This window comes from Lynx canadensis, chromosome B1 (genome assembly GCF_007474595.2).
Source record: "Lynx canadensis isolate LIC74 chromosome B1, mLynCan4.pri.v2, whole genome shotgun sequence".
NCBI classification, from domain to species: domain Eukaryota; kingdom Metazoa; phylum Chordata; class Mammalia; order Carnivora; family Felidae; genus Lynx; species Lynx canadensis.
Window position 1 is genome coordinate 35424410 of NC_044306.2, and position 22519 is coordinate 35446928.

The window sequence follows — 22519 nt, forward strand, 5'->3', positions numbered from 1 at the left end:
CCAGGAGAGCGAGCGAGCAGAGCGATCAGGGACCGAGCTTGCTTATCGTCACCTGACGCTGGGCAGCCACTGATCCCATTGGTGGAGCCAGATTCAGTCTGGCTCTCTCGTTCTTTCTCGCCTTCTCTGCCTCTCTCTCTCTCTCCTCCACGCTGCTTTGATTTCGCTCTTGCCTCTCCTTGCGCTCGGCTGGGAACATCGCCTCTCTGGGGGCAGCAGCAGTGCGCTGCAGAGCCGGCAGGAGCTGCCTGCTGGGGCATGGAAGAAGCCTCTTTGGCAGCCTCGAGAGGAGCGAGAGGAGAGCGAGCGCGCCTCTGTCTGTGACCCAGGCGTCGCCGCTGCCCCTCTCCCTGGGGAGCACATCCACACAGAGGTCTCTCCCTTCCCTCCCTTCCAGGTCTTCCTCTGCAGAACCCAGTGGAGCCAGGTGAGTGCCCTTTCTCCCCAGAGCATCCTGCTGTCAATTCTGAGAGGGACTCAGGTGGCAAGGGGCTAGGAGGTGGGGGCACCAGGGGCCTGCCACTGCCCACGGTACCCACCTGGATTGCCAGGGCCAACGACCTTGTCCCCTGTTCCCCAGGGCCTTGGCAAAGAGGTTAACCCCTGGATCCAGTCCCCGGGGCACCACAGTCAGTCACCCCGTGACCATTCTGCTGCAGTCAGCGATGCCAACAGGGACAGTGGGGTGGGGAGAGACTTCCCTCTGGCTTGTGGGTGGCTCTTCTGGATGGGCATGGGCAAGGGGTATCCGTGTGCACAGCATGTATGCATGCTTGCGAGGAGCCTGGAGGTTTGCTTGCGTAGATAGTTCTGTATGTACACGCCTGTGCTCATGTGTGGGTCTCCACAGCTGTGTGGCATGTTTAGGAACATACGTTTCTTGTACATGTGAGGTACGTGTGTGTGTGGGGATCACTTATCTGAGTAGCCTTTGGGTTATGTGGGCGGGGGCAGTGTGAGGCAGTATATTTATGGGGTGGACATATCACTTGTCATGTGCGTGGGAGTACATGGTGAGGGAGGGAATGCGTGCAACCAAATCATTTCTATGTGGGGAGGGGCGACTCCAGAGCAGAAAGGGATAGGTAGGTGGAGAGTGTGGGCAGAAGCCACTGTCTGTGGGCAGCCCCTCATAGGTGTGCAAACCTGTTGGCACGGGAAGGATCAGGGCTGGCAGAGTGTGGCTAGAGACAAACCACATTTCCATAGCTGGGGTCTTTGAGCCTGGGGAAGACTTGAGAGAGAATATCAGAATATGGGCAGAGGTTGACGTGCGTGTGAATACACATGTGTGTGCAAGCAGGCATATGGGTTGTATGCCTTCTGTGGAGGTAGGACGCGCCTGTGGCTTTCTCTTCCCTCCAAATATAGCTTGTGAGAATGTGTGCCTGTATATGTGTGTGCGTGAGCCTATGAACTTGAACATGTGTGGGTCTGTGTGGAGGTGACAGCTTGTAGAGGGGAAACTGTGGGACATTCTTAGAATGTGGAACGTGGCGGAGGCACCCGAGTGCGTAGGTGAGTGAGTGGGACCGAGAATGTCCGAGGAGGTGTGTGCAACCCGTGTGCGGCAGGTGTGGGCGGGCACATTCAGTGTATGTGTGCGTGTGTGTATACGTGTGCATGCACACATGTGCCTACCTGTGTGTGGGTGTGTAAATGCTTGTCTTGGCAGCGTGGGTGTTTCTCAGGTCCTGTCTCAACCTGTCCCTCACACCCCGACCTTCCCCAGTCACTTGGACTTGGAGAACTGGGGCTCACACCCACCCTTGGTCCACCCTGGCTTTGCTGTTCTCCCGAGTGTCACTCATGACCACTCTCCCAAGCTAGCATGGGGGAGTAATCTCAGCTTTTCTAGAACTGTAGAAAGAAAGGATGAGCCAGGTCCTGGAGATGCACCCCCCCCCTTGCAAAGATGGCTGCCCCGTCTCTGGAGGAGACTCTGAAGAGAGGAGTATTGAGGAATAGGTGTCCACATGTGGGGTAGGCATAGACTGAATCCCCTGTGGATGGGAGGTGGTGGCTCAGGCACTTTCTAGCGTGGGATTGTGTCTGTGTTGGTGTGTTGTGTTGGTGCATGTGTGTGTGTGTGTGTGTGTGTGTGTGTGTATGTGGGTGCATGTGGGTGCATGTGTGTGTGTGTGTGTGTGTGTGTGTGTGTGTGTCTCCCTGGGGAGCTTCTCACAGGGAGCCCAGAGGATAGCAACTCCCCACGTCTCCACATCTGTCCCCATGAATTGCAAACTGGTTTATTATCATCCAGTTGTTTACCAATCCTATTCTGTTTTATTTTTGGGTGGACCTGGTAGCACCCCCATGCTTGTTTACTGTAGGATTCTCTGTGCACAAGCCACCGGCATTTGGCTGGACTTCACAACAGGCAGGCTCACGCTTTAGGGTAAGAAGCTCAAATGAAACAAGGGCTCAGGGGACACCCTGGAATAGGTAAAAGCCATCACCCATATCCTTCACCCTGTGCCTGCCACTCAGGCAGCCCACGGATGAATTTAGAGGTATCAGGCTCCACAACAGGCTTGATTGACAGGAGAGTGTGGGTTGGATCTTCTGGAAGCTATAAATAGAAGTACCTGCTTTCGAAGGCAAAAGGTACCCTTACCCTTAGCACCTGGGCAAAGAGAAGAGAAGCAGAAGGGGAGAAAAGGAAACCACATTCCAGAAAGCTGAGGTGTGCTTGGACGGGGCTTGAGAAAGAACCAGGAAAGCATGAGCTTCACTGGGCACTAAGCAAATGCCCGGGAGCAAGTCCAACCCACATTCATGTTCTTGTCCCAGAGACAGTCTCTCCCCACTCCCTCTCCATTCCCCACCCTGTTTCCCAGACCTCATGAGCGAGGCCACAGTCAAGGACAGGGTCAGATCTTCCTAGCAAAAGCACAGGTGAGTGACAGTGCTATGGTCCTTTTATACCTGGAAGAGCAGCCGGGGTAGAAAAAGCAAAGGTGAGAGAAGAGGAAGGTGAGAGAAAATGCAGTTACTTGAAAGGGAAGGATAGAAGGAAGAAAAATAAATAGCAATAAAACCATGTGCACCTATGCATATACACATGCCACACATGTCATACACACACGCACACGCACACACGAGGAGACACAACCTTGGCTTAATGATAAAGAGTTTGAGCTCTGGAGTCAGATGTGAATTCAAATCATTTTTTAGGCTGTGTGACCTTTGGCATCTTGGTACCCCCCCCACCTCAGTTAATCCATCTGTAAAATGGGGATAGGGGCCCCTGAGTGGCTCAGTCAGTTAAGCATCTGACTCTTTATCTCAGGGGCTTGAGTTCAAACCCCACGTTGGGCTCTGTGCTGGGCATGAAGCCTACTTTAAAAACAAATAAATAAAATAAAATGGGGGGCAATAAGAGTACCTACCTATTGTGAGGTTTGCACAATATGATGCTTATGCAGTTATTATTACCACACAGATGCCTGAGGAAAATGTCAAAGGTAAAACCAATTATTTAAACAAGTCAAGCAACAGAGGATCAGCTGAAAGGAGAGAGTGATAGTTGAAAAGTCATGGGTGAAAGAAGAGCTGTGGCCCACGCTGCCCCCTCCCGCCACCAGTGTATCCAAGGGCATCTCCGTGGCACTTGTCCTCCTAGCCCTGCATCTTGGTGACCCTCCCTGAGTCACCCCTAGAGACGAGGGCGGCCCAAGCCGGAGCGACCTGTCACCCTTGGCCTCTCGGCTGCCAGTGCCCTCTGCCCGCCTCAACCCTCGCACCGGTCTCCTCCGTGGGTGCTTCCTGTCTCTCCTACGCCTCGCACAGCTCTCTCCACCCCCACCCCCTTTCTCTTTTCACGCCTGCTGGCTGTGAGCCCCCCTCCTCGGTTCCATCTGCTGCAAATCTGTCCTGCCTGGCGTCTGCAGCATTCCCACTGCCTTTGCCACCTGTCAGGTGCGTCTGCTCAGCAGACCCCTCTGAGGAGAGCCAAGAACCCCCCAGGGGGGACACCCCATCCCACCTTTGGTCTTATCCCTCCACCATGCAATCTTCCCATGCAATCTTCCCATCAGATTGGATGAGGCAGGTGTAATCAGTGGATTATCCCCAAGGTTCCAATTTGCAAGAGATGCTGGGAGCAAGACATTCCAGAAAATTCGGTGGCAGGGAGGAAGCTGCTAATTCTTCCTCTCCCATCAGTCCCCAAAGGAGCCAAGCCACAGGGGAGCATGGAGCTGCTGTCCACGCCCCACAGCATCGAGGTCAACAACATCACCTGTGACTCCTTCCGCATCTCCTGGGCCATGGAGAACAGTGACCTGGAGAGGGTCACCCATTACTTCATTGACCTTAACAAGAAGGAGAATAAGAACTCCAACAAGTTCAAGCACCGGGTGAGTGGAGGGTGTGCAGAGGGCCTCTTGTTTACACCCCTCCTTAAAGGGAGCAGGGTGATGGAATGCTTGTGGGTGATCGTCGGGAGTCAGAGAAGCCTGGTTCAGATTACCCTGTGTAATCTTAGGAAAGTTCTTTAGCCTCTCTGAGCCCAAGTTCCTTCACTGGTAAAAAGGGAATAACAATGCCAGCCCCCGCAGGCTTGTGAGAGGCTTTGGTGAGGTAATGTTTGCGTGGTGTCTGGCTTGGGGCCCAGCCACCATGGACACCATTATCGGCATCATGACTGGGCTTCAGACGGATCAGGAAAACCTGGGCAGGGGGAGGGGTGGGGGGTGTGTGGGGGGGTGGGGGGGCACAGACATCACACCTGGGGCTGGTGTCTCAGGATCCAACAAAGCCCCCGACTCAGGAAGCAGCTTTGTTGTTGACTGTGTGGGCCACTCGGGCCATGGGCAGGGGTGGGGCCCTTTGCTTGGTCCTCAAGGACGCCTCTTAGGCCCCTGTGATCCTCTCTGGCCCTGGCCCTCTGGCTTAGTGGTGTGGCTGGGTTTAGGAAAGAAACATGAGAGAGTCCTCCGCTGGCTGGAGTGTGCTTTCCCTGGGTCAGAGCAGTGTGGGGGTGGGCAGGAGGAAGGCTCCCACCTTCTCAAGCTGGCAGAGATGAAGGGGGAAGAGTGAGGTGGGAAGGAGCTGGTTCCCACGACGACCGTATCATGTGGGTTACTCACCCTCTCTCTCTTTGGAACTGGCTCTCCCGATCTGGGTGTCTTTTGGCAGGCCAGTTGCCACGGTGACGTGAATGTTCAACACCACCCCCTTAACCCTCCCCCCCCCAAAGAATAAGGATATTTTCCCTTCCTCCCTGGCTCTCAGCATTTGCCGTTGCCGTGGAGACGGCACTGCAGTGTGCAGAGCTCTCGAAGTCTCCCTCGAAAACGGAGGTCTCACCGCCCTCAACTTTTCGGCCTCCACCCCAGTGGCCTTTCTCCCTAGTTCCCAAGACAGTGGGTGTCAGGGGGCATTGATGAGGGGTGGAGGCTGGGGGCTATCAATATGGCCTTCCCAATGGCCACTGCTTCCTTCCTCAGGAAAATGGTGGCCAGGGCACCAAGCCATTGAATCTTGGAGACTTTGGCCCTCCTCAGGTGGCCCAGGTGCCATCTGGGGAGTGTGAAGTCTGGCAGAATGCCAAGATTGGACGTGACTCCCAGTTTGACTCTTGGTTCTCCGTCTGTATCCCATTTCTCAGGATGTCCCCACCAAGCTTGTGGCCAAGGCCGTGCCACTGCCCATGACAGTGAGAGGCCACTGGTTCCTGAGCCCCCGCACAGAGTACAGCGTGGCCGTGCAGACCGCCGTAAAGCAGAGTGATGGAGAGTACCTGGTGTCCGGCTGGAGCGAGACAGTCGAGTTCTGCACTGGGGGTGAGGCCCTGCTGTCCTGCCGCTTTAGCACATCTGGCTTAGTTGTGATCTTACCCCAGCACACACTTAGGAACACCTGCTGTATACAGGCTCTATGCTCAGCTGTCAGGGAGATACTCACGGATGAGCCTCGCCCCTGCCCGCAACAAACCTGCAGTCTGACACAGGAGGCAGACGTGAGCCCTGCTAATCATGTTGACAATACCATTCCCATACAGGCATGGAATTACTTTTCTGGCTTGGGGCAAGCATGTTTTTCTGAACTGTAGTAAAATGCACACCAACACAAAATTTCCCATTTTAACCATTGTTAAATGTATAGCTCAGTAGTATTAAGTACGTTCACACTGGTGTGCCACTGACCTCCAGAACTATTTCAACTTCCCAAACCGAAACTCTAACCCCATTAAACAGCAGCTCTCCCTTCCCTCCTCACTCCAGTCCCTGGCAACCACCATTCCACTTTCTGGGTCTGTAAATTTGACTACTGTTGGTACTTCACATGAGGGGAATCACAGTATTTGTCCTTCTGCAACTGGCTTACTTTGCTCAGCATAATGTCCCCAAGATTCATCCACGTTGAGCATATGTCAAAACGTCCTTCCTCTACAAGGCTGAACAATTGTATGTGCGGACTACACATTGTTCATCCATCGTCGGTAGATGGATACTCAGTAGGTCATCACATTTGCTTGTCTTGAGGCTCCACTTAGCCTGGAAAATGACCCCTGTTCGGTGGTCCTGCAAACCTCTTAGCAGAATTCAGTTGGCAAATTCCAGCATGAACAAACACCAGGCTTATGTGTACTTGGTCGTGGATGACCCACGATCTGCCCCACAATATTCCATTCCTTTGGTGTCCACAGTGAGAATTGCTCCAGATCTCTCTCTGTCACAAGGAAGGGGCAGGGAACATTCTTAGCCCCGGGCCTCTGAAGCTGCTGGTTCCATCCTCTGCCAAGGCCTATGCCCCAAGTCTCCTTGACATGCCATTCTCTTTTGAGTGGTGCTTTTTCTTAGCTCGGCTGCAAAACCCCACTCTCTGGAGGTGCTCCCACTCCTTGTGGGGAAAGCCTCTGGGTTTACCCCAGAACTCCACACGTGGTGGAAGTTTAATTCAAACTGGGGAGTTGGGGATGGCTGCAGTCCAGTCCACACTACTCTTGCCAAACCCAGCACCCTGGCCAGGGCTACATCAGCAAGGAGGAAAGGGCACCTTTTTCTAATTTGTACAAAGGCTCTGTCTTGGCTAGCAGCCGCCCTGCCTGGGCCCCAGGGCCCCAGACTCTGATCCTGGCCCTGGGAGGTGTCCAATCTTACCATCCTGTTTCCAGCCTTCCCTGCTTCTCCTGGGGTGCAGATGCACTCACTACCTCAGACCCTGGTCCGGCTAACCATTCACTTCAGTGCTCTGTGATCTCCTCATGAGCCCCCACCTGTAATTACCACTGGCTTCCACAGCCTTTTGCCTGCTGGGTTTGAGTTCTCCCTAGAGGACCTCAAATTCTCCCCTCTCAATCCTTCCTTTGCTTGCTGGTCCTCTTCACATGAGGATAGCTAGTGATTACAGCTCCTGGGGTCCCCAGCGTGATTGTCTAACTGGGCAGCCCCTGCCCCTTTCTGACTCAGAGCCCTGAGCCTCTGGCAGCGAGGGTGCAGAGGTGCACCCAGCTGTCCATGTTCCCAGCTGGGCCACCTGGCCTGTTCCTATGTGGTCCAAGGTGCTGTAACTCTTTGGTATCCCCTGTTGCTCTGAGGACAGTTGTGGGCTGGTGTTCAATGTGCACAGTGGGTGAGTGTGGGAGGCTGTGATGCTCAGTCTGGCCCTGGGCTTACCAGCCTGGACTCTTGCAGACTATGCCAAGGAACACCTGGCCCAGCTGCAGGAGAAGGCTGAACAGATCGCAGGCCGCATGCTCCGCTTCTCTGTCTTCTACCGCAACCACCACAAGGAGTACTTCCAGCATGCCAGGTACAGCATGGCCCCTAGCAGGGCCTGGGTCTCTCCTTCCTCCCCTGGCTCTGCTTTGCCCACACAGCCCTGGCTGTCTGACATCACCCCCACCTTGTCATTGCCAGACCAGAGTCCCCATGGCATCTTATCACAGGCTGGCTCTGGGGGGGTGGCTGGCTGTTTGGGATTGGGCTCCAAGGAAGGAGAGGACTCTCCTTGGGATGGGGCTGCCTGGGGGAACCATGCTAACTGGCCTGGGTGAACGAGATCTCGGGTTTGTTCCTCCTTTGGGACAGTTCCTTTCACTGGGTTCTAATGCCAAGGGTCAGCCATCTCTCCAGTTCAAGCCCTGGGGCCTGGGGGAGGTGGTGAGGGTAGCACAGAGCGACAGGTTTCCATGCATGAAGGGTCATTGTTTTCAAACTGTGTGCTGGATAGCCTGGAGGCTCCAGGAAGCTATCTCAGGGCACTTTGGGGTGGGGGGAGAGGGGGGTACTGACGGGTTGTTGAAGAAATCAGGCTGAGTCTTGGTGGGCCCCACACCTATCATTCAGCTGGAGCATCTTCAGTTTTATTGCCTATGGACCGCCTATGTATAAATTCCTTCGCGGAAGAAAGAGAGGGGCTCTATAGTCCAGAAATATTCAATCCAATTGATGATCTGGTCCAACCCACTCAGCCTACAGATGGAGAGCCTGAAGCCCAGAAAGCCAGTAAGTCACTAGTTACTTGAGACTTCCAGGACCAGGCAAGGGTGAGGCTGGGTCTGGGGCTGCCCATCCTCCCCAGGCCTGCTGACACTGCTCCAAGACATTGTCCTTCTAAGGCTGGACTAGGGCAAGCTGCTACTCTTACTGTCTTTGTCATTGCATTCAGTTGGGGTGGGGCGTTCTGACCCTACCCCAGGGCAGCAGGGAACAAGGGAGATCTTTGGTGTTTGTACTAAAGAAGAGAGGCAGTGAGGTGTGTGGTGAGCTCACTGGCCCAGTTTGAGCTCCTCTTTCAGCAAGTAAGAAAGAGTCAGAAAGCACCCATATGTGCTAGGATATAAAGGTGAATAAAGGCAGAGTGCCCCCTCTTGAAAACCTCAGAGTCTATCGGGGGGACAGTACAGACAGATGGAATGTAATGAGTGTGTGTGTGATTGTTGAGTAAAATTCAGTGTCTGCACATGGTTTTGTTGAATACAAATGCCTGATGCTCCTGGAAGATTTTGAGAGCAGGGGATACCTATGCTGGGCCTTGATGGATGATTAGGAATTTGCCAGGGTAGGTGAAAGGAGGTGGGAAAGGCAGTCCAGGCAGAGGGAAGAGCACTGCAAAGGCACAAAGGCAGGAAAGTTGGGGTTCACATGTGGCTGGAGGATCTTACCTATGGATATGGGGGTGTTGGGAGGTGGGGTTAGAAAGGACAGATCGTGATAGCCCTGCTTTTCATGAAAGCCCCATTAAAGGGTTTTAAACTGGGGAGTGGTAGGTTCAGACATCTCTGCGAAGGAGTGGGCTGCATCAGCCCATCTCCAGGGCTCTCCCTGCTCTCACATTCTGGAATGTTCTATTTGTGACTGATGGAGGCGGCAGCGGGTGGGAGAGCGGGGTGCTGCGCGGGCTCCCTTCTCAACCACACACAGCAGCCAAGCCTCAGCCCAGCTAACCAGCGGCATTTTCTCTTCCCTTTGGCGTTTTTCCCCGGGGGGTGGTTAGGACCCACTGCGGGAACATGCTGCAGCCCTACCTGAAGGACAACAGCGGCAGCCATGGCTCTCCAACCAGTGGCATGCTCCACGGCGTCTTCTTCAGCTGCAACACAGAGTTCAACACAGGCCAGCCGCCTCAGGACTCCCCCTACGGCCGCTGGCGCTTCCAGATCCCTGCCCAGCGCCTTTTCAACCCCAGCACCAACCTCTACTTTGCAGACTTCTACTGTATGTACACAGCTTACCACTACGCCATCCTGGTGCTGGCCCCCAAGGGCTCCCTGGGGGACCGCTTCTGCCGTGACCGCCTGCCCCTCCTGGACATTGCCTGCAACAAGTTCCTGACCTGCAGCGTGGAGGATGGGGAGCTGATCTTCCGCCATGCCCAGGACCTCATCCTGGAGATCATCTATACCGAGCCCGTCGACCTGTCCCTGGGCACCTTGGGGGAGATCAGCGGGCACCAGCTCATGAGCCTGTCCACTGCTGACGCCAAGAAAGACCCCAGCTGCAAAACCTGCAACATCAGCGTGGGCCGCTAGGGACTCCTGGGGAGGTGGGGGGCTAGAGAGAGATGACAGGCAGGGTGGCGATGGGTGGCCTAGGTTCAGGGAGCTGGCTTTCTCTCCCCTGCCCCCCCCCCCAACCGCTCCCTCCACGCCACGGCCTCCCCCTTCCCCACCCCGCAGGCATTAGAGGCAACAGAGGGCGGTCCCCTTGGTGGGCGTGGCCTATTCAACGTCTGGCGGACTTGGAAAGGCTTCTTAGCCGCGGTAGGTTGGTGGAAGGAGGGTAGATCTCTGGAGATTTCCCCATTCCCGGTTTCCCCGTCCTGCTGTTTCTTGCTTCATTCCGGCCTCCACTTAACGGAGACTCTCAGCCTGGGGGCTTTCGCTGAGCAGCCCACCCTAGCCAAAGCCCACGAGTTGCTTGCCCGCCCCCAGAGGCACGGCAGAGAGATGCGGGGTGCTCCTTTTTAGCCCCGCCCATCCCACTCAGGGCCAACCACAGAATGCCCCTCCCCGCTCTGCTGGGCCGGGGACCTCCCACTTCAGGCCTGGCCCTTTCCCTCTATACATAGTCTCTTGCACCGCTCTGCCCCCCAGCTGCTCCTTGACTCCCAGCACCCTCTTCCTGCATGGGGAGAGCTGTCCCTTCCTTTCTCCACCTGCCCTCTAGAAAGGGGCCCTCTTTTTCCTCTCGGCTTTGGGGGCTCCGGGCTGTTGGGACTTTTCCTTTCTTACCTGGAGATGATAAATACCCCAGCATACCTTCTCTCTTGCTCAGAGCACTGAGGTCTGGTTCCCCCAATGGCAGCCACTGGGGTTGAGGAGGGGGAAAGAGACCCCTGAGACCCAGAGGTACCCCTTTTAGGCCAGGAATGGGCGGCCTCACGCTCCGAGGGGACCCAGTGTGGAACTAGAATTGAGGGCTTTCCCTAAGAGCCCTGGCACCCTGCCTGACTGTGCGCTTTGCTCGCTCTCTTTGCCACGGTTCCGTGACTGCCCTGTGCCTGTGTGTGACCTGGACTGTGGCTTCCCTGCCACCGCACCTCACACCCCACCCACTGGCACTGTCTGCTCCCCACTGCGAGCCTGTTGGCAAAGAGCTCCTTCCCTGGGGAGTTCTTGATGAAGTCTTCCTGGGCTTCCCAGCGTTTTTGCCATTTTCCTACTTTTGTATGGGTCATGAGGGTGGTGAGGGTGAACCCCTGAGATAAGCGGACCAGGTCGGGGGGGTGTTGGGTAGAGGTGTGGATGAAGGCAGCTAGCTGTTTGGGGGATGACGGAGGTGATGTCAGGCAGAGGACAACAGCCCCCACAGTGAGAGCCGGATTTCTGTGATGAAGTACAGAAGGGGCCAGCAGGCCAACAAGGCCATATCTCAGTAAGGGCACAGGTGGGACAGCTGGTTGCCTCTTGTGTAGCCACAGGGAGTGGTGTGGTCAGCTGTCTCTGTGGCACAGAACAGGTCTGGGGGCCCTGGGAGATGCATGGAGGAGAGGACATGGGCCCCCAGGCCTTTTCCACCTCTGCTGACAGCATTGCTGTGGGGGTGGCCCACTGCTCTCCCCTGGCCCTGTGTCTGCCCTGAGCTGGGGGCACACCCGCCTGTGTTGTGCTTGCATCAATAAACCACCATGGCCTGAGAGCCCCGACTCTCTTTGGGCTCTGGGAGGGGTAGTTCTGACTAGGCAAGTTGCACAAGCACAGAGGAACTCAAATGGGGATGCCCCCCAGGACAAGACATCTGGAACTGTCTCCAAGGGTGTTCCAAATCTTGCTGTGGGAGGCAGAGCTCAGAGAGCAGAGCCATATCTCTAGCTTGGAAGGGACTTTGAAGATCTTTTGGTACTTATGACCTTGCACTTTGCAGAAGGGGAAACTGAGGCTTCTTAGAGGAGAACCTATAGCAATCTGGAGACCTAACCAAGGTCCTCTTTTTGGAGCCCTTCCCAGTGCAGCAGCCTGACACTGCATCAACCCCAGATGCTACTGAATTTCCCTCCCCCAGAGCCCAAATGTCCCCTCCCCAGCAGGGCTCCTCATTTGCAGATCTGAGTCACCTCTGCGTCTATTATTATGGACTTATTAAAATGATCCTCTGCCAGAGTATGAAAGCTCCAGAAAAATTAGAGTCACCTCGCTGACACTTGCCTGGGCTCAGGGCCAAATGAACATGTGTCATCCAGAGCTTGGGGCATAGCCTCCTTGGGCTAGGGGAAAGCTGAAGGGCAAACGACCACTTCCTGAGGGCCTATTATGGGCCAGGCATCTGGCCAGGTGCTTTCACACACATCAGCTTCACAATGGCCCTGTGCTGTAGTATTCCCACTTAACAGATAAAGAAACTGAGGCACAAAGAAGTTAAAAGGATTGCCAGGTAGGCGACAGTGCCTGGGTTTGATTCAGAGGCTGGAATCTTCCCATTGCACTGTCCTGTCCTCCCTCATGTATGCCAGGGACCACCTGGGCTGTAAGACATGGGCAGGCCCATCTGAATATGTGGCCCTCTCAAGGGTCTCCTCCACATCTCTTCTGGCTGACCAAGGCTGCGCCTCCATCCTGAATAACACCAGGGGGGGCTGTGGAGTCACAAATGCCAAGGAGCCTTCTTTTAAAGGAGTAGTGGGCAGCACTGGTGCCAGAATTCCATGGATGGGGAGTGACCTCCAGGATCCATCCTTCCACCTCTGGTCAGGACACCCCCACCCCACCCCAGAGGGGTTTTTGGAATCCTCCCAGAGGAGCAGGCTTTAGTCTTCCTTTTGTGAGCCCTCTGGGTTTCTTAGGAAAAGATTGACTCCCAGTGTCCTCTTAGTGGGGGATGAAGGCAGCAAACTGAGGTGGGGGTGGGGGTGGAGCCACATGCAGGTTTCTCCAGAGAGCCTGCTTCTCCTTCCTCTCTCCAGATGGCTGCTCTCTGGCATACTGCCAGCCCTGTGCTGCTCAAGGCGCTCGTCAGAGCTGGGTCAGGGCACTCGCTGGAATCTGCCCTGGGGTCCCTTCTGGCCTGTGTTTCTCTAATCTGACCTGGTGGAGGGAAAAGAGGTCTACATGAGAGTGGGTGCACACGCAAACACACAGAAACACCACCTCCCTGTGCTGGGTTTAGAAGACACGCTTGGCTGCCACAGAGAGCCACAAGGTGAGGGACTACCCTGGGCTGTGGCTGCCACTGTCCAGCCAAGGGATTCCAAGTTAGCCCCGCTCCAGTACAGGCAGGGAGGGAAAATGAGGCAGAGGCCACCAAGGGGTGTTTCCAGGTTACAAGTGGGGCATAGCACAAACACATAGACTCAACACATACACATGGACACACACACTCATGCCTCCACCTCCCTGTTTTGGTCTCCTCTGCCTATTCCTTCCCTTCTGGGCTAGCAATGTTCTTTTAATCTTGAATGGATGACAGTTCTCCCAAGGTAGTGGGAGGGGAGGTGCCAGTTCTGAGGACCCTCACAGTTTTGTATGGTTTTGGTGTGCGTCTCTTCTCTGTGTTAGGAAAAGAAGTGGCTGGGGTCCCAAGGAAAGAGATGAGGAGGGACCACTCCCCCAAATGGAGGGAGGCCTTCAGGAAGCTGAGCTGAGGTGATTGGCCGTAAAACAGCTTGGCCACAGCATCTGGAGGAGATTGGAACCAGATGTTCCTGGGATGGGGGAGGGGAGGGTGTGGGGCTGGGAGGAGGCTGGAGCAGGAGAAGCAGGCTGGTCAGGAGGAGGCTGGGTTGGGGGGGAGTGGGGAGGGCCTCGTGGCTCTCTGGGGAAGACAGCTGGCTGCCCTATCCCCACTCCCCAAATCAGACACTGCTATTTTTGCAAACTGGAGCAGCAAATCTTTTCACAGATTCTAGAATCAGCCTGTGTGTAGGGACAGTCAAGCACAGGGTGTGACTTGGGAGGTGCCCAGAAAGGCTACCAGCTAGCCAGAAATGTCTCCTGCTGCCCCACAAGCCCCGCCTTGCTGCGGGCTAAGTGTTGCCTTCTCTGGCAGGAGTACATCTGCCCTAAGCTCCTAATGCTTGACTGGAAACTAGTGTACCCAGAAGTTTCCTTTTTGCATAGAAAGAGAGTAGTCCAGGAACTGGAAAATTGTCTGGCAGAGGAAAGGAAAAGAAGGTCCATTTATGGAGAGCCTCCCATTTGCCAGGATCTCTTCAAAGGTTATCTCATTCCTTCCTTGAAACCCTGTGAAGTGTTGTCATTCCATGTGTCTAGATGAAGAAACTGAGGCTCAGAGAGGTTAAATGACTCACCCAGGAGCACACAGCCACCAAATGGTAGCACTGATGTTCAAAACCGGCTATGTTTGCATGCAAGTTTGTGACCTTTTTCATGACAGAGAAGCATATAGGGTTAGGGTTGGGGGAGGGGGAAGGGAAAAAGAGGAAAGAAACAGTGAAGCAGAGGTACAGGGCACGTGACTTTCCTTCCACTATAGTTGAGCCAAACTTGGCCCTAGACATCCACCCCCCCACTCCCCCACCCCCCCGCCATGAAGAACCCTGCTCTCTGGCTGCTTGGAGACTAGACAGACCCTGAGTCTTCTTGTCTGTCTCAGCAGTGGCAGGAGGGAGGAGGGTTGCTGGGGAGGATGACAAGCTTGGGGAGTAGAGGCCCAGGGAGGAAATAGCTGACCAGCACCACTGGGCAAACCATGGCAGATTCAGGTCTCCGGGATCAGCATCTCCTAATTCTTTTGTCCTGTCCTCTGAAGGCTACAAGGGTGCTCCTGGAAGGACAAGTCTGAAGCTTCAGGTGCTTATCTCAACCTAGAAGTCGGGCAGATCCATCCCAGCTCTTCCACTACTGGCCATGTACTCAGAACCAAGGGGGCCCTCAGGGGGCCCTCTGGGGCTTGGAGACAGTTGTGGGAGCAGGAGTACCTTCCCATGACATGGAGTCAACTGAGCTGATGGTAGCTACACTGGAGTTGGTCTAGTCTAGAACCCTGAAGCCGGCAGAAGGTGAGGGTGGGCAAAGCATTGAAGAGTGCATGAATAAAGTTCTGGAATATATATTAATGACCTGCACCCAGGTCCTGAGCAGCCTCTACCACTGGGAGGCAGCCTCTGAAGATAGGCCCAGAGAAGACAGGGAAGGCCCACCAGCATGATTCCTAAGTCGTTAGAGGGATCTGGGTCTATGGTGGTGATGAAGTCTTGGGACAGGCATCTGGGGTGGCTGCATGAGTCAATCCTGAGCTGCCTCTGGCTGTGGCATTGCTGTTCACAGAGCCCTTGTTCGGGGTGGAAGACTGGGTACTCGCTTTGGGCTGCAGGCCACTCTCCACAGTCCGGGGGGGGGGTTCTGAGCCTGGTTCCTTCTGGGCATGTGACTCGTGAACTGGGAGTAGGGTCCTCTGAGCTTCAGAGGGCCCTGGAGGGCTGGTGAGGAGAGCTGTGACCACCAACTACAAATTCTGCCAAATGGGAATGGCAAAGTGTCTGGGTGAGATGCCCAGGCAGCTCCAATGGTTTGCGGGCCTTTCCATTCTACTCATGGTCCTCCAGGCTGTCCTGAGCACCGAGGTCAGAGGAGGTGGAGGCGGGGAAGGGTGGTTATGATGTCACAGCCTGTGACCTCACTGGAGCAATAGGCAGGAACCCCTCGGGCCATCCCCCCTTTCTTGCAGGACCTCAAGGCCTCATCTGCTCTCAGGACGGAAAGAGAGGGCTACAGCCTGACAGTGGGAGCAGGCTGGCTTCCTGGAAGGAGAGGGTCCTGCATACACATCAGATGCCAGCAATGTGTCTGGTTTCCACTACTGCTTTCTGCTTCAAGGGCCCATCTGGGGTGTACCGTACCATAATGTTGCCTAGGGGTATGTCCCCTCCCACAGTCCAGAGAGCATAAGGCACAACATGTGCTTCTGCAATAGGGCGGAGCTTGAGGCCAGTAAAAGACCTACAGACCCACTGAAGGATCTCAGGGAGCCCTGGGGGTTGGAGCAGCATGCCTGGCTCTGAAATGTGGGAGGGGCTAGCCCAGGCATAAGAATGTGGGTCTTCTCTCTTTCTTTCCCTTTGAGATCCATGTAGAGTAAAGGGAGAGAGAGGCTCCTCTGAATGGAAGGGGCAGGGATGTGGCTTCTCTCCTCCTGGTCTCTGGGAAACAGGTCTGTGCCTCACTGCTGTCTGGGGAGGGAGGGGGCAGTGGCAGGAAGGAGGAGGCCAGACAAGACACAGCCTTGGGAGAGGGGGCCAGAGCTGGAATGTTTGCTCAGTGGCTGCCTAGTGTCTGGCTCTTGTCTCCATGAGAAGAGAAGGACCTGCAGGGGGCCAGCACTGGGTGTTTGACCTTCAGGAAGGCAGAGTTTCAGGGCCAGTCAGTAGATCCATTCAGGCTGATGCCAGTTTTCTGGCTTCTGGCGAGCTCTCCTGGGACACCCTCCAGCCCACCCACCCCTTCCCCAGTCAGAGACAGAAGACATGGATGGACACCAGCTGGACAGACACATGCCTATCCCCTTTTACTTACCTCCCCCCACTCCCGCCCCCAAACAGCCTCTTTACAGAATGTTCCACTCCTCTCGTTGTGTGGGAGGGCTATGAGCAGTGCGTGTATATGCGGTATGCCTGCAGGCTGAAGTGTGCTAGGAGGCTGTGTTTGTGTGTGCCTGAGTGTGAAATCACACCCTCAGGGGTCCTGGAATTGAGGGAAGGAAGTGCAGCCAGCAGGGCCAGGTGTCCTGGCTGTGGGCTGGTCTCAGACACAGCAAGCTGCACATCTGGAATGAGATGCACCGCACCCCCCCCGCCCCCCCCCGCCCCATGTCCCAGACAGCATCTGGCACAAGATACTGGCTGTAACACTTTCAGTTTATTGGCTGGTGTGCCCTGGTGTGGCTGACCAGCCGCTGGGCCTGAGAGAAGCCCCGTCTTGTTTCCCCACCCCCTCTTCTGCAGCCCCTCACGGTGCATCCTATGGGACTCGTATGGAAACTCACACCCCAGGAAGTGGGGAAATAGGGGCTCAAAAAAACCATGTCGAGGTTGGAGAAGGGGTGGGAAATGTACATTACAATGAAGCTATGCCACCGGCTATACACAATATGGTGCACTTAGAGAGGGCAGGGAAGATGGGAGGGTCTGCTGACAGACGCTCTCCCCCCCAGGCCAGGCCCCCAGAGAGGAATGGCCACTTCAAGTGTCTCCGTGAAAGCTCTGGCTCCCTGGCCCTGGCCCCTTGTTCTGGTGGGGGCAAGGAGGAAGGGATCACGGGGAAGGGGCTCACGAAGCAGTCCTATTCCCCCGCCTCCTGAGGACAGCCTCACCTGGACCATCGGCCTGCAGGTCCTGGCGCCTGGGGGACAGGGACTGGGTGCCCACCTCCTGCCCACCTCCCACTGTCCAGTCCAGGTGACTGAGGGCAGCAGGCCTCCCGTCCCCGCCCCCGTGTGAGGCAGTGGTCATTTCTTGCTGTGCAGTGTGTCCTGGAACTTGGTGCTGGTGAACCGCAGGTGGAAGCCTTTTTTGGTGATGGTGTCATCTGAGTGGAATTTCACCAGGACAGAATCTCCGGCCGAGTACACCTCCTCAGGAGGCTGACAGAGGAAAAGGATGGGCATGAGGCTGAGGCTGCTGTTTTTCCTCCCCAGGATCCCCCGCTCTAAGGAAGGTGGGCGGCTCCCAGACATTCACCAGATTCCCCCAGCCCCTTGAAGCAGGGGGAAGACTATTGATAGCAAGAGTTTAAGGGGACACCTGGAGGAGGGGAAGAAAAGCAGGGGATAGAGGAGCTTGCCTTAAGTTCAGAGTCACACTTCATACCCAGCGCTGCTATTAACGCTGCTATTAACAAGTTAGTTGTGAAGTCTCAGGCAAGGCACTGTCCCGCTCTGGGCCTCACTTCCCTCAAGGGCAAGCGGGAGTAAATGCTCCCTGCTCTCCAAGCTCAGAAGGGCTGATGGGGGTTGTGGGAGGGAGCAAATGAGAGTGTGGTTGTGAATGGGTTTTGCAAAGGGAGTGGGTTCTCTGAGAGGCTACCTTCTCACTGTCTCAGCTGCTTCTCGGAGAAGACAGAATAGCTGGGTCCTCCAGACATAGCTGTGGCCATTCCCCTCCCATCCTCCCCCAGTTCTGGCCATGGTTGGCTCTAGGCGATGCCCCTGCCTAGCTCCTGCAAGCCCCTCCTTACCTCTGTGTACAGGCCCTCAGAGTGAGAGCCGCCCACAGAGCCTCAGCACACGGATGCCCTGGCTCTCAGGGCACAGAAAGCATCATTTCCGAGAACCTTGGGGACATTTCCAGCAACCCTGCCAGGAAGCCCTGACAGGATTGGGTTCCTTCCCCAGGTTCCCTCCCGTTGGCTCCAGCCTGGTGGAAGTGTCTGGAAGAAGCCACCTGGGGACACCCAATTTGGTGTGTGGCTCACTGGAATGTGCCAGATCAAGGGAGTTACAAAGGGCAAAATGGGGAGGGGGTGCCGGCTTGGTGACCAGGGGATTCCAGAGTGGTGAGCCAGGCAGGGGAGGGGCCTATTGCTCTGCTCCTGCCCCACCCCCCCACCTCTCTGCCCTGTCCCAGACCCTGTGAAGCAGAAGCTCTGTACTAAGGGCACATTCAGCTGGCTAATGCTGGGCCCAGCAGATGCTGCTGCTGCTCCAGGAAGGAAGTTTAACACTTCCTAAGGTGCCCAGGTTACACTGGAGCATAGCCATGAGAGAGGTGAGGGGCCAGGGAGGTGAGGGGCAGGAGGGCGTGTGTGTTTGTGTGCGTGTGTGTGCGCACGCATGCACGGGTGTGTAATGGAGAGGAGAATACGGTGTTCTCCGAAAGGGGAAAGGATTCACAAAAACAAAAAGAAGCCACAGCTCTGAGAGGAACATAAATCCACCTTTGTCATTTTCCTGTGGCTTCAGTTAAAATCAAGCAAACTTTTGCCCACTGCCTCTGAAAGTGCCATTTTATGGACCAAGAAGCAATGCTCAGTGTCTGCTTGGACAGTAGCACCAAGGGCTTTGGGACCAGCTGGCCTCCCACCAAGAAGGGAAACTGGCAGTGGAAGAGATGAGGGTGTTTTTATGGCTCAGCCAGATGACTGGTTAGCACAGTTCGGCTCAGGTCCTAGGTCCCTGGCTTTTGCTTCAACCTCTGCCCCCGACCCTGGGCCCTGGTAAGCTGCTTTGGGACTGGAACAAGGGCGGGGGGGGGGGGGGGGGCAGGGGTGGTAGAGGGAACTCCATCCACCTCCCCGGATGCAAGCTACCCTGTAGGTCCAAACAAATTGGTGCTGAGCAGGCTTGGGTCAGGGCAGGGCCTGTCCCAGAGGATGCAGAAACCACAGTGTTGGGCAAAAAAGGACAGAGTTTCCTGGGTGGGGATGGCTTAGGGCAGGGCGGGCCTCTGTGAGCAGCCACCCACCAGGCAGGGTCTCCCAGCTCCTGCAAAGGGCCAGGCATGTGCTAGCACCATACCGGCACCCCACACCTGCAGAGGCAAGGGCACTGGGCAGGGGGTGGGGTCTCACCCCTGAGCCGCAGTAGCGCCCCAGTCTGGGGGCTGTGCTGTCATAGCCATCGAAGAGCTCCATGTAGTCGTAGCCACAGTCTGTCTCCTCCTCCACCTCGAAGGTCTGGAACACCAGCTCCACGCCATATCCTTCCTCTGCCACGATGACCCATTCGCAGTCCACCCCCCCAGGGTAGTTGTTGTCACCAAACTGCGCATGGGAGTAAAGATCCTTCGTCTTCACCTCTGCCCGAACCTGGCCTCCACACTCTGTTGGGGGAGGAGCAACAGGATTGGCCACCACTCCCCGAGCATGGCCAGGGACAGGGTACCGCGCCTCACTGTGCTGAACCCTCATGGCTCGATGGAGAGAGGGCCACATGGCTAGGGGCGAGTGGGTTTGGACCTGCCTGGGACGTGGCCCAGAACAAGTGCTCTGCTGCTCTACTTCTGGATAGATGCCCACAGAGGACCAGGGACACACCGGGCTGTTAGGCAACTCTGAGCTGAGGCACTGGGGGGGGCACGCTTGTCAAAAGAGCACATTGCTAATTTGCTCCAGCTGATGGCTGTCATGGAAGAATGTGGGCCCTGCGTTGCCAGGGCTTCCATTCTTAAGAGAGAAGAACCACATCTGGATTTTCTGCGAAAACTCTTGATTTTTCAATGTTGGCTCACATTTTTAAAAAACACACTGTGGGCCAAACAGAGCGGAACTGAGGGCCAGATAGAGTTCTGGGCTTCCAGTCTGTGACCCTCTGCTGGGAGGGGCAAATGAGAGCATGCAGGACAGGGTCCTCAGCGTCCATCCTCCTCTGGAAGCCCTCTGGCCACTAGGAAATCTGGTGCTTATGTCTCCCTGGAGGGGTGAGGAGGGGGTGGGACAGGGCCTGAGCTACAAGGAAGGATGAGAGGCTCTGGACCCAGCAGTCCTGGGGACTCCGCAACAGGTGGCTCAAGACCCACAAGGAGCCTGTGAAGCCCCCATCTGATACCTGATGTTCCAGGCCTCCCAAGCCTGGGCTCCAGGCTTCCTCTACTGCTGCACTGTTTCCACTTCACTACTGTCCTATCTTTACATACCAATTGCTCAGGCCAAACGAAATGACCTGCGGTCACCTGTACACACCCAGAGCTGTCCTGGGATTGTGGCTGTGCCTGGGCTCCTCCCCCTGCTGGAATGACCCCACCAACTCCTGCCCAGAGCTAGACCTTATCATGTTTTGTCTCATGCTATAACTATCTGTGCACGTCCCACCTCACCTCTGGACCGCGAGTTCCTGGTGTGCAGGGGTGAAGGGCTCATGCCTGATTCACCTCCATAAGCCCCTCTGAGTCTTGCATACAGCCAGAGCTCAGCAAATGGTTGTTAGATAAATGGACAAACGATCACTAAGTAGCCCCTCAAGGCCTGAGATGTTTGTCTGCTTCATTTTTGTGACCTGCACTTAGAGCACGGCTTCATCATACATGTTATGTGTTAATAAATATCTCTAGACGAGTGACTTTTGGGTTTGGAATGTGGGTGGGCTGCCACACAGTCAGGCGTCCTACCGCTGGGGACTGTGGGGCTTCCCTCCCCATCCCTGGATTCCCCACCCACTGGCGTCACTGCCCTCTGTTTTCCGGCAACTTAGCGGCCCCTAATCGGGACCTCTCCCACTCTCCCTTTAGTGCTCACTCTCTGCTCCCCTGCCCGGCCCTCAGAACACAGTCTCTGTCTACCCAGGCCATAGCTCTGTCCATCTGTCCCTTCATACACTCTTTCTAATCCCCCTGTGAAACTTCAGAGCCTGGGCCTGCCTGTGAGAGCAGGATCAGCAGAAGTTCACAGAACAAGACAGCGTGAGGACATTGGGCTAGCCTGAGATGGCCTCACCTGTGGAGTGGGATGCCTGGAAGCCCTTCCTTTGGACGGAGTTGTCGGAGTAGAAGCGCAGGAACATGCGGCTGCCCGTGGCCAGGACAGGCTCAGGCTTCTTGCTCCCACAGAAGCGGCCCAGGACGGGGGCCTTGGCGTCACGGCCATCATAAACCTCCAGGTGGTCATAGGCACACTCAGGCTGGGACTCGATATCCATCTCCACGAAGGTCTAGAGGGCATGAGGGAGGACAGCAAGTTCAGAATGCGTCTGGGGGGGCAGCAGGTGGCCCCAAATCTAGGCCTCCAGACCCCAGCTGATGGAGACCAGGGAAGCAGCCCCTGCCAGGGGCACTGCTGGTAGCAGTGAGGGAGGACCCGGGAATGGGTAATGGCAGGCACACCCCCAATATGTACTGGGACCGGGCCTCTGTCCAGACCAGACTTGGGGCTCATGAGGATCCTCACAGGGATGACAGCCCTGTGGGCTCAGCCAGGCCACCAGCCTGCAGTCTGCATGGCTCTGGTCAGGACCTCTGAATTACCCAGAGCTTTGGAACTGATAGGAAACAGGTGTAGCCCGATGGCATGGAAGAGCAGGGGTCCCCATGCAGGCTGGGGTGTGGGTACCTTACCAGCTTGACCCGGTGGCCAGGGGTGCTAGAGATAGCCCAGGTGCACTCCTTCTTGCTGGGATATTTGTCAGGCCAGTTGGGGCTGGTGATGGTGCCGCTGGTGGATGTCACCTTGTGGTCACAGCCGGCTGTGGGGAAGTGAAGGTAAAGGGATCAGCAAGAACCTTGGTGCTCTAGTGCCTCCTGTGAGGAAAGGAACAAAGCCCTTCCCTCCTGCCCTCCTTGCTTCTTTCTCTTGTCCCCCACCTACAAACTGATGGAAGGCTTACATTACTTCTTTTCTGTTCGGTTACCCATGGCCGGGGAAATCTAGCTGCTTGCCTCCAAGCGAGGTCTGCCTGGCAGCATCCATGAAAGCCGCCCTCACAGGCACTCCCGTGCAGATCCCTGGACCTTTGAGGCCTCTGGCCACACCCCCTCTGCCCTCCATGATGTTGTCATCCTCTGGTATCCTGCCACACTTCCACATTCACAGAAGACTTTGGCACCTGACTCAGTTCTATACCCATTCTTGCTGCCATCCCAGGTGATGTCAGCCAACACTCTAGCCTCTCTGTTCCTGACCTTCTCAGCTCTATTGGCACTTATCTTCTTCCTCTCAAGCCGGGCTTGCTCATCACCTTACTCTAGG

At 55.8% G+C, this 22519-nt stretch overlaps 2 protein-coding genes across 4 annotated transcripts in view; one reads left to right on the top strand and one right to left on the bottom strand.

The window, feature by feature from the left end:
• Window positions 1-32: 32 nt before the first annotated feature.
• LOC115511920 (phytanoyl-CoA 2-hydroxylase interacting protein) lies at window positions 33-11591 on the top strand. Of its 2 annotated transcripts, none has more exons than XM_030312427.1 (5): window positions 33-427; window positions 4168-4361; window positions 5615-5789; window positions 7644-7761; window positions 9448-11591. In XM_030312427.1, exons 2-5 carry the CDS (start codon window positions 4197-4199, stop codon window positions 9980-9982), a joined length of 993 nt encoding a protein of 330 aa, XP_030168287.1. In that variant the 5' UTR covers window positions 33-427; window positions 4168-4196; the 3' UTR covers window positions 9983-11591. The 2 variants fall into 2 exon arrangements, with proteins under 2 accessions (XP_030168287.1, XP_030168288.1); XM_030312428.1 differs by lacking the exon at window positions 33-427 and adding an exon at window positions 2340-2398.
• Window positions 11592-16742: 5151 nt separating this feature from the next.
• BMP1 (bone morphogenetic protein 1) overlaps window positions 16743-22519 on the bottom strand; it is a 43504-nt gene continuing 37727 nt past the window's right edge. For both annotated transcript variants that reach the window (XM_030312429.1, XM_030312430.1), the window contains 4 exons: window positions 21889-22016; window positions 21272-21485; window positions 19412-19662; window positions 16743-17486 (listed from right to left, as the gene is read on the bottom strand). In XM_030312429.1, coding sequence (XP_030168289.1) covers window positions 17352-17486; window positions 19412-19662; window positions 21272-21485; window positions 21889-22016 — 728 coding nt within the window. In that variant the 3' untranslated portion in view covers window positions 16743-17351. The remainder of the gene's footprint in view (window positions 17487-19411; window positions 19663-21271; window positions 21486-21888; window positions 22017-22519) is intronic.